At 30.9% G+C, this 12221-nt stretch overlaps 1 protein-coding gene across 1 annotated transcript; it reads left to right on the top strand.

The window, feature by feature from the left end:
• The first annotated feature begins 904 nt into the window (after positions 1 to 904).
• On the top strand, positions 905 to 1582 carry LOC18589270 (transcription factor/transcription regulator). Its single transcript, XM_007014157.3, is given in 1 exon segment — positions 905 to 1582. A coding segment is annotated over 1 exon segment (666 nt). The 5' UTR covers positions 905 to 916.
• The last annotated feature ends 10639 nt before the right edge of the window (positions 1583 to 12221 follow it).

The raw sequence follows: 12221 nt of genomic DNA, 5'->3' as shown, positions 1-12221 counted from the left end.
CACTCACTACTGCTACTACTACTACTACATTGGTCCCTAAGACAGACTCTAAAGACTTGAGTGAGGTCAACAATGGCCCTTTTGCATTGCTATTGTATTTATTTATTTTCATGAAAATTAGATAGATCAGATCTACACGTCAGTAAGTATCAATATATATAACTGGTTTATATTCAAGCATTTGATTCATTAATTGATGTCTGATCTCCCTGGCTAAAGAGCAAGATTTGAATCATCCTTTTCCCAATTAAAAAAATATATATACAACTGATTTGCTGGAAAAATGAAGAAAAAATGTACCTGGAAGAAGAAAAACTGTGTTACCTCCACCTTCCGTAATCAGCTCTTTATTTTGTCCTATTGCTTCAATTTCTTTATCACTCCAATTATCTTGTGGGCTGGAGTCCATATTTCAAAGTCGGTTTTGACATGAACTGAAACAAGAGGTCGTATTTGTACATATAATATCCACCAATGACCAATCCTTTTGTCTATGACATAAGATGTAGCTAGCTAGATGCTTAAGTTGTACGTCCTAAAGCAGTTGTACGTCCTAAATCAGTTGTTGTTCTCCAAACTTTTTCTTCTCTCTGCGTTTGAAGGTATTAGAAAAAAATGGAAGGACTCTTATATCTCTCTCTCCTCTGTCCATTACTCTTGTTCACATTATTTTTTTTCCCCTTTGAATTGTTATATTCCTAGCTCCGTGGGTTTGTCCTTAACTCTCTGATTTAACAATTCTTTGATATCTTGATTCTCATACAAACACCACTGCTAGTAATATTTTTTGTTCTCATATAACTATTAACAAAACTTTTTCTATTTAGTTTTCTCTACTCTTCTTTTTTCTGTTGTTTCTATTTCATTTTCCTTATATTACTTATTGTTAAAATGGCAGCATTATTCGCTTTCTGGGATGGAAGGACACATGAGTAAACGAAGACGTATTTATTCTCAGGAACCAAGGAAGATAATCCAAGCCAATTTTGCAAGAAAATATGTGAAATACTTAGTCCCTGCTCTAACAAAGATCAGTAAAGAAATATTGTCTGGCGAAAGCACTAACCATGAAATAGAGGAGATTGTTAGGTATGAAATGGATATGGCATTGGCGTTGTCGGCTGAAGGCTTTGCGTGGAGTCATGCCTTGAAAGACGAGCTTCAATTATATGTCAATGTAGCTAGATTTCAAAGCTCTTTGGCTTATCATCAGCTCCCATCCTTCAAAATTTCCTCATCAACATATAGTCCAGACTGTGGGAACATGATACAAAATGAGGTCGATGATCACCAAAATGCAATGCTCTTAAAGAAGATTTCTTCCAAACCTGACCATGAGCCTACAGCCAAGAAATCGAAAAAGGCTAAAAGAACAGAAATGCAGCCAGAAAGTATGAAAGAGGAAGAAGTGGAAAGTGGAGAAGAGAATCAGATTAGAAGGCGATTAACATATCTAAGGACTCTTTTACCATGAGGGAGTGAGATGATGTTTGATGATGAAATGTTAAGTGAAGTGGGAAGTTATATTTCCTGTCTTGAGTTACAAGTGAATATTCTTATGTCCATGGTCGAAACAAATTGATTATCTAGATTAATTTCTTTTTACTAGCTAATTCACTTAATTTCTACTAAGAGTCAGTTTGGCTTGATTTTTTTCTAACTTAAAAGCTATTATGAAACTTTTATAAAAAGTAATAGCTTTTAAAATTAAGGTAAAATTGTTTGGTAAAATTTTTTTTTATAAGTTATTTTTTATAAGTTATAATTTTTGTTAAAATTATCATATAAGGTTTTTTTTTTTTTGAGAGGGTAATATTGTAATTATTTTTAACAAATGAGGATATATTTGAAACAAAAATAAAAATTTTCTTATATTTTTAAAAGAAGAGAAGAAAAAGTTTCTCCTTGGAGCTTTTTTTAAAAATTTTGTTCTTAAAAAAAAAAACTACTTTTTTTTAAAAGCTTCTCAAAAAATCATATTTGATCTGACTTTTACTTTTAAGAAGTAGATAAGTTGAAAAAAACTAGGCCAAACATGCACTAAAACACTCCATCAATGTTGAAAGCATGGCCCCAAGCCAATATATATCTATTGATATATTGTTGCTACTGTTTCATTATTTTAAAAGTTGTAAAATGTATGGTTGCTATCTAATCCCTTATGTATTTGCACCCAAAAGAAAAAGAAAACAAAAATGCCTTCTATATGGATTAGGAGGATATTTGCACTTTCTCCCCTCATCATTTTGGTAGTATGAAATACAAATATTATATCATTTGAGTTGTAATGCAAACGTTTCAAAGATTCATTTGGTTAAAAAAGGTATATGTGCAAGAGTGTTTGACTAAACATGTACAGAAAATATATTGCAATAAAAGTAAAGATATACTAAGAAGATCTAATAAAGAAAAAATATTGCTTTAATACTCTCCTTCAAATCCGAGGATGAAGGTTCTAAATGTCCAATTTGATGCATAAAAAATGAAAACGTGGTGAATAAGTGAGAAAAGCTAGTTTGTGGTGAAAATGGAATGAGGAAGAAGGTTGTCAACTTGGAGTTTCTCACGAAAGATTAGATTAGCTACAATATGTAAGGCTACTTGATTATCACTAGACAAAAGGGTTGGTTGGACAGGAAAAAATACTAAAATCTGTAAATAAAGATTTCAACCAAATAATTTCACAAGTAATCATTGTCATAGCACGTTACCAAGCTTTTGTAGAAATCGGACCAGCACCAAGAAAGATATAATAGTCAATTATTGAACTACGAGTTATTGGATATGTGATTCAACCACAATAAAAAAAAATGCACGTAATTGGAGAGAATAATCAACCTCCAACTAATTACAGTATTTACTAAACAACCTAACTATAAAATACATATGGTATATGAGCATAAATATCTTCAGCATCCCCCCTCAAGAGGAGCATGGATGTCAATAATGCTCATCCTCCTCAGCAAATGATAGAACTGTGCAGGCTTAAAAACCTTAGTGAAGAGATTAGCAACCTAATTAACAGTAGAAACATGTTCAGGAACAATAATACCTTGTTGAACTTTTGCTTTCATAAAATGGCAATCAATTTTTGATACGCTTAGTACGTTCATGAAATGTGAGGGTTTTGCAAATATGAAATGCACTCTAATTATCACAGAACAAATCCACAAGTGAAGAATGAAAAATACCAAAACCTATTAACAAATGAAGTAACCAAGTAACTTCACAGCAAGCAGTGGCAATAGCTTTATACTTAGCCTCAGTGGAACTCCTAGCTACAACCAGTTGTTTCTTGGATTTCCAACTTATTAAAGAGTAAGCAAGAAAAATTCCAAACCTAGTCACTAACCATCGAGTGTGTCGACACCCTGCCCAATCACTATCAATGCAAACTTTCAAATTGTGAAACCCCAACCTTTCGTATAGTGAGATTTGATAAATTACAAGTATGTTTGATGAACCATATGATAATTGTGTTGTTGCATGATTTTCCCAACCATTTTGCTAAAAATTTCTCCCTCGTATAGTGCTTTAATTATGGAAGATTGATTATTTGAAGAATGGGAGGAAAAAGAAACCAAAAGAATCATTTTTGGAAGTTAAGGCTAAAATGGTAGATCCCTGGAGATTTTAAGCTCACATTTAGCTTCTAAAATTATGGGGGGATCGACCCTGAAAGGAGAAAATGTCGATCCTTGCATCATAGAACACAGTACATAACTCTCTAAAATTCAAGGATTGACCCTTGAAAGAGGAAGGGTCGATACTTGCAAGACATAACACTTTGGTTAGCTTCTGGAATTACAAGGATTGGCCCTCAAGCTTTAAAAGGTTGATCCTTGCTAGGTAGAACATGGGAATAAGCTTTTAGAAGTTGAAGGATCAACCCATGAGGTTTAAAAGGTCGATCCTTGTAGCCACATAAGGAAAAATAAGGCCCAGGGATCGACCTTTAAGATTTAAAAGGTTGATCCCTAGAGCCCAACGGGAAAAAATAAAAAAGACCTAGCCCGAGTCCTATTTCACATTTTTTATTTCTGTTAGCCTCCATTGACTCCTTTTCACTTTCCAAACCTTTCCACAGCGATCATAGTCCACATCTAACAAGGTTTTAGCTTCTAAACTCAAATATAAGGTAAGATTCAACCATTTTCAAGCTTTAGTTCCATGGGTTAGGCTAATTTTCTCTCTCTACAAATTTATAGCAACCTACCCTCTTTTGAGTTAAGGATTTTGGGGGTTTTTAACTTCCTAAGGAAACTTTGAGGTAAGGATTTTCTATTTGGAGTAATAAATGCTTTGAGTTAGAAGTTTTAAGCTCATTGGAATCAAATCGAAGAATATTCGTTTACTCGACTAATTTCGAATAAATGGGTTTGATAGAAAACTTGGAAACTTATGATAGACTTAATTATTCTAGGAATCATAGAGCTCGAGGATCACAAATCAAGCAAGGGTCGGTGAATCGACGCTTGGAAAATATGTTTCTTGTCAAGGAGAGTAGATACATCGTTTCAAAGTATTTTGGTCTGTAAAGCTAAGCATGTGTAGACACCATTTTCAATTCTATTAATTTCTATTTATTTTTACCACTTTTTATTATTCATTTATTTTATTAATAATTTAGTTTTGGTTCATGGGCTCACATTGGGTCCAAATTCCAAAACTGGGCTCACGTTAAAGTTTGAAGGTGCTTATAAGGCCAGATTCATTTTAGTCTAGGCCTGGATGCATGAACCAGTTTTAAAGCCTTGTTTTGGTTTTTCAATTCAAAGCCTCTAGTTAAACAAGATTAGTAGAATTTATCAAAACTAAAATGAATCTAACAATAAAGTTAGGACAATATTATAGACTTAAAACAAATGAACATAAGGAACATTCTGAAATAAAAATTGAAAGGCCAACTGGCCAGAAAATACAAAAAGGATAACAAAATGCTCTCTATCAAGAGCATTTTCATGCCCTAGTAGAGGCTAGCACATAAGAAAATCAACGACCAACCAAAAAGTGCTCAAAACGGGTACTTTTTTTAATAGTATATATACAACAATGCATCACCAAATAAAAAGAGGAGTAAAAACCCTAAAAATTTTTAAAAAATAGTGAAACCCTAGAACCAAAAAATTTAAGAAAACCTAGAGAAATCAAAAACCCTAGATCCAAAAAAATAGAAACCCCAGAACCCAAAAAAAAAAATTTAATATTTTTTGAAAAGACAACCCTAGTTTCTACCAGCCATGCAAAAAAAAATTAAAAGAAAACTGTAGAACAAAAATCAAAGAAAAAAAAATGTATACATTTCTCATAAAGTTTTGAGGTATGGTAGAAAGTGTTAACTCTATGATATAGAGTTATATGGGCTTAATTTCGATAATAATCTAACGTAGTTCTTATAGTAATGCATAGAAATTAGTAAGTTTTATTTAAATTATTTTAAATTAGTTACTTTAGGTGAGTCAATCTAATCTTATTTAATTTTATACTTAATTTGGTGTTAATGTGGTTAAGATAGGTTGTTATTAATTTATTTGTGCTTTTGTAGATGTTTAATAAAGGAAGAATTTTAATGGAATAAGGATAGCAATTTTAAGATGCAAACTTCCACTGCACATGTTTCGGTATCTCAGCCACAACTTTCTCTACAGAGCTTCAAATGAAGAGATTCTTGTACCATTGGAAATATAAGAAAAAAATATACAACTTTTATGTTTATCACTTTACCCATTTAGGCTTGGAAGGAGGTCAAAAATCTTGTCAAATTTGATGCACTATAGCAGTCCTAGAGCAATTACAATTTTTGTTAATTAATTGGGCAAGGATGCAACCCACATAGTCTGATGAGGAAATCCCAGCTGGAATTGACTTCTTTCTTCACTCAACTTGGCCTAACTTCAAAGCCTATAAAAACAACCTTTCGGAGGACTTAAAGAAGGGAGAACAAAAACACCAAATTGTCAGCTGAGAGTCAAGCCACAAAGTTATTGAAGTTAATAAAAATTTGAAGGATTCAAAGAGATTTGGAAATCAAGAAAACAATTCTTGGGTTTTTCTATCTTTTTGTTATTTTCTTATTTTTCTTAGTTTACTTTGAATGTTTAAACTTTATTCAATGATGATGTGTGACTTGATGGGAAACTAAATTGTTAATCTAAGATTATGATTGAACTCAATATGTAGTCTGAATTATTTATCTTTCTTTTATTTATGTTTAATTGATTTAAGTTGTTTATTTTATTTTGTTCTTAATGCTTCTAATTGTCTTATCATCAATTAGATTAAATTGAAAACCTAGATTAAACCTTGATGAAGAAAATTTGGGTAAACCTTGAATAAAATAGCATATGATCGAATGCACTTAGTTGATTAAGTGGTTTGATTTGCATATAGAGTAGTCATACACCTATAAGTCATACGTAGCCAAAATTAGAACACAAACTTAATGAATCTTTCTTCAATATAATTTGCATAGACATATAGTAAATTAGTTGAGAAATATATTTTTATGAGAAACTCGATAGAGACTTGTAAATAATTTAGGACTCTAAGTTAGCAACTTAATCCATTAAACTAAGTTAAGAGAGAGAAATAATATTCAGATGAAGTATTGAGGGATATCATAATTTTAGGTCTGGTAATCACTAAAAGTAATTTTGCTAAGATATTAGTTTATTAGTTTCAATTTTTCTTTTTAATTTTTATTGTTTAGATAAAATTAGGGTGTGTTAATTTTAGTAGTTAACAGTAAATATTAACTCAATTCTCTGTGGGATCGACACTCTACTCATCTCTATATTATCTTTGCGATACGTATACTTGCGTGAGTAAACAATTGAACAGTAGAAAGCTATTGGGTGAGTGATAGTTTTAAAGAGAAAGGAGAGTCATTTGTCTATAGAGAAAAAGTGAAAAGAAAAAATGGAAAAAAAAAAAGAAAAAGGGATATTTAAATAGTGAAGGTTAAGAGAGGTATAGGCTAAATTCAAAAAGTTCCGTTTGAGAGCTTCATTAGTGCACCAAAACAATGCATTTTGCTAGATTTTGAGGACTTCTAAAGAACAGGCCCTCATTGCTTCCACACAGCCTGATTATCTTTGGTTAGTCTAAGCCCAAGCAAGGTGAGGTCTCTTTTCTTTTCTCTTAGATTACTATTTGGGCTTGGATTTTGCTTATTGTGAATGTTTGCATGTAGTTAGGTCCAATTTATATTTTAGAAAAAAAATAAAGTTAAAATATGTGCTTAATAAAATATGATAAGGTGGAAAAAATTAAAAAATATGTGTGTTTTGTAGTATGGGTGTTAGGAACAGGAAAGTAGAAAATTGTGAAAAAAATACAAAATATAAAATAATATGTAGAAAATATAGAAAAATATATAGTAATTAAAATGAAGACCACGCTACACAGTGGGTGTGTAAATTTTAATAAAAGATTGTGGCAGACATAAGTTCTTTGTTAAAGTAGCTAAAACTTGTCTAATAATAGTCATATAAAACATTGCAAAAACATTCCAATTGTATTTTATCTATAGATAGTAAGCATTTATACAACACAAAAATGTTTCTTCTATGTTTGAGATGTTGCCAAAATAGGGCAGACTCAACAAAGATGGTGATCATGTTGTATGCCACATTAGAAACATAGTATGCTACACAACATATAACCAAAAACAAAGTCATAGCGTTTTCTTCATCTTCTAAAGATAGCTTGTACTATATACAGCCAGCACTACAATAAAAGAAAGATTATATTTTCAAAAGTCTCATCAATTTTGAAATTAAATTTTCATATAAATGTAAAAGTTGTGAGTGTGATTATTGTTACAAAAATTGGGTTGGTATTACTGAGATAAGGTTGTTAAAGCTGGTTGGCTTTTCCACATCCCTTACTGAAACACTAAGAAAGCAATATTTGAAATCACTCTATAAACATTTCTTTAATTCGTTCAACTGTGTATTGCATATATAAGCGAAAGGAATGCATGGCAATGGTGATGCTGATAATGTGTCCAGAGGACATGGCATATTTGAGTACATGTAAAACAAATTGTGAAAGGAAGTAAATATATAACGCAACTTGAGTAGTAAATTCTTGTGCTATGAATGCATAAACAGATAAGGAGTTCATTTGTTGAGCTACCAAGGATGTAATAACCCTTAAAGAGGCTAGAGTAGGGAGTAATTGAAATTGAATCAAATTATTTTAAAAGAGGTATCACCTCAAAATTGGAGGTTTGTTCATCATCCAACTGTCAGAAGTAAGAATCATGAAAATATCCAATCAAACCTTTTCATTCCTCAATAAATGTTATTGAAACTCTGGTATTTGTTCATTAAGGATTTGGTTTAGCAAATTTGCATTACTAAATATATTGATTATAGCTAATGACATAATCAATATAAGTTTCTAGACAATCCTAATTTGAGAACATTCGAAATTGGAAATGAGTTTAAGGTAATAGAATCAAGCTCATAGTCAACAGAGTTATATATTCGCAATAACAGAAAAGGAAACTAATTATTAGCTCATTAACTAATATTGGTTCAAACTCTAATGTAATAGGTCCCTAACAAAGTCATCTACACCAACGCACTAAGTCAAAGCAACCTCCTTTGAAGCCCTACTACACTTTAAGGCACAAAAACCTTTTACAGATATATATACGTAATGCATTTTTCTAAATTAAATGTTAATATATAGTTAAAAATATGATAATTATTCTATTTCTAATATATATATATATTAACTATATTATATACATTATTAAATATGATTATAATTATTAACATATTTAAGGTATAAAATATACTATATATTATGACGTTACAATATTAATCATAATTCCTATACAATAATTTATATTGTAATAATGACAATGGTGAAAATAATTATATATTGATTATTATATGACCTTTCATTTAATCACAAGCAAATGATAAGTTGCAACCACAACTAAACATAATTAATAACAATTAGTCAAGACCCTGCACTAATTCATAGAATAAAGAACCACCAAAATTACATAAGCAGCATACTTGAGACTCCACCCTAAGTTTTCCAAATCTCTTATGGTCATTAAAAAAAAAAGTCAAATTTATAAATTACAATCTCATCATTTTTACCAATTGACTCTTATTATTGAATAATAAAGATCCACACCAAACACAATAAATAAAATAATTTTATTACATAACAAAAATGAGCCATACGGAAAGCCATATACAGTATTCTAGACCCGTTTTTGAAATGCTTTACAAAGTTGCAAAGAATATGAAACAAAATTCCAAAGATTACAATTCATGATAGAAATACCATAATGTAGGTAGAAATATTTCATATAAATCATTAACCAAAATATTTCCTAGCATAAATCCTGAATTTTCTTGGCATATTGGCAACTATGTTTGCTTAACATAAATGAATGCAACTCAGTTAAATAAATAAAGAAAATGGAAAAAAAAATTGGATAAACTTGCCCTACCTTTTTATCTACAAAGGTGACAATGGCAGATGATATCGAGGTTAAAACATAAATAAGAAATTATTAGGATTTCTAATAATCAAGGGGTAAAACCACTTTAATTATGAATGCCACCAAATTAGACAAAATGAAAGAGTGATTCCAAACTTACTTCTTTTAAGGGAACACAAACATAGAGAATGCCAGCCTCTTCACATCGGATTGGAACATGAGTTATGACATCAATAGGAGATATGTTTCTAGCTATAACACATAATCTACATCCAGAAAAAGATTGAGAAAACATGATTAACATTTGAAGTTAAAACTCCTTCTCATAAGTTTAAATTTTGATGAATCAAGAAAGAATGCCCTATCAACAATGTGTTACAAAAAGCAAATAAATCTATAAATATGAAATGATTATTCTTTTTCATTTTTTTAACAAAAGTTGTTCAATAATTATCAATTGGCAGCATGGACTGCTACTAAAATAGGTGGCATCCATCTGTAGCTGCATTACATTACTGTATATAGCAATAACAGCCTAAATAAGTATTTGGTAAATCTTTTTTTGCTTCTCAAAAGTGCCAATATATTACTGGAACAGCATAAGTATTGTCCTTTCCTACTCAATTATGTTGTTCCAAATTCTGATATACTAAAGACATAGTTCAAAAAACCATAAGACAAATTTCCTTTTCTTATATATTAGCTATGAAGTAGATCAATTATAGCCACAAACTTCAAATAACCCTTAAAGCAGCAATGACATCTATAACAATAATTATGATGTAGTCATAGCCTCATAGGCATCATTTATAGGCATGATCTGATAAGTTCAAAGTTATAGTCTACTTAATTCATGTCGTGTTCTTAATTTAAAACATCATTAAACACGCTTATAGAAACTAATAGGTCAAATTATTAAACTAAGTTGAATTTATAAAAATTTCTCTCTTTCCCCATTTTCTCTATATCTTTTGTGTTCCCTCTACTTCTTTCAATGTAGCACAAATTTCCTTCTTTCCATAAATTTCTCATCAATCAGTCTTGCATGATTGCAATTTTTTAAAATTATCAACTTACTTTTCATTAATATCAAAGGGAATGAACTTGTTCCCTTGTCCAAAAGAAACAAAATGGGGCAAAAAAGGCTTAAGTCATATAATAAAAGATAAAAGTCAGAGATGCACCAAGGAAAGTAACTTAAGTACACTGCATCCAAGATGAATAAATGACAATAAAAAATATGATCATTAATGAGCAGGAGAAACGCAAAAGTAACCATTTTACATAAATTGCTTGTCAGATTAACCAAAAGGAAAATGTTCCAAATACCATTATGAGGTTATAACCAATAAAAGAACTGATGCCTAATAAGAGGCTATATAATTTTCATATCATTATAACAACAAAAATAGAAAGAGTTACAAGAGTTTTAACCTGATCCAACAATAGAGCTTTAATGAAAATCTTCTTCTTACTTAAGGATTTTGTAAATTCATCAACTGTCACAGGCTCGAACAGTGCATCAAGACCAAGCTTAGAGATTGGGGGAACAGAAGTAGGTTGTGCCAATGAAATCATTTCAAAAAATAAACTGAAGGAAAGAAATTAAAACTAACAAAGAAATAAGCACCCAAAAAACAAAAGTTAAGAAATGATAATACATCTTTGAGCAAGCAAACTCTAGTAAATCACCTTTTATCTATGAAAGATAGCTCCAAACCATCCTTTAGCTGTAAAAGAGCATTCAAATGAGAACAAATCCTTACAAATTAAGGCTCAACGATTTCATTCAGGTATAGATAAACTTCATTGCTACTTATAGTTGCTAATTAAACAGACATATCGAATCAAACTAAAATCACATAAACAACACAATTTTTTTCGAAGGGCAAAAAACGATATTCAAGTGCCCATACAAAAGAGCACATATAAAACTCCATTCATAACCCATTAATGACAATTGTCACTAGAAAACCAACAGTACCGAAAAACCATAATAATTTGCTTCAGAATTTATGTTTTCCTTCATATTTCCCTCCTCCAAACTCATCACGTCTAGAAAAGCTAATTGAAGTTCAAACATAAGAATAAGATGGATGTAATATGCCTCTTCTAACATTATAAAGAAGCTCAAAATAGGAGACCATGAAAAACTTATCACAACCATTTTCAAAATTCTAAAGTTAAAAAGCTAGGTAAGGTTAGTCATGCATGCAAAAATAAAACTAATAAAAGAAGATTTAAAGAAGTCGGAAAAGAAGAGCTTGAGTCCGTCAATAGAAAAAAGATCACTAAAGATGCATTCCTTGAGAATGGTTCTCAGCACTATGGCATCATACTCTTCATCCATGGCTTTTGGCTGCTTCTACTGTCGTTTCAAAAAGATCAAAAAAGAAGCGAGAGAGATAGAGGAAAAAGAGAGAAACCTTTTGGAAGCTTCAAAAACGGAGTTTGCAAGACAAAGAGAAGCAGTGCCGTAAGTGAAAGAAGCTCAAAGTATAAATGAAGAAAAGAAAAAAAACCTAGGTAACTAAATGAGAGAAAAGCATAAAGAAAAAAAAAAGACCAAGGCAGGTGCTCCATGAAGCTTCTAGGGTTCTGAAGTAAAAAAAGAGGGAGCAAAATACCATAAAGCCCCTCCCATTTGCAACCAAAACTCGAAATTGCCCTTGACAAATCTTGAAAAGACAAACACATGTGTCAAGCTCTAAGGGGATATATACATAAGATTCAATATATATAGATATAA

The sequence above is a fragment of the Theobroma cacao genome, chromosome 9, assembly GCF_053813885.1.
Source record: "Theobroma cacao isolate CCN51 chromosome 9, ASM5381388v1, whole genome shotgun sequence".
NCBI classification, from domain to species: domain Eukaryota; kingdom Viridiplantae; phylum Streptophyta; class Magnoliopsida; order Malvales; family Malvaceae; genus Theobroma; species Theobroma cacao.
This window is presented reverse-complemented; position numbering and strand designations above follow the sequence as displayed.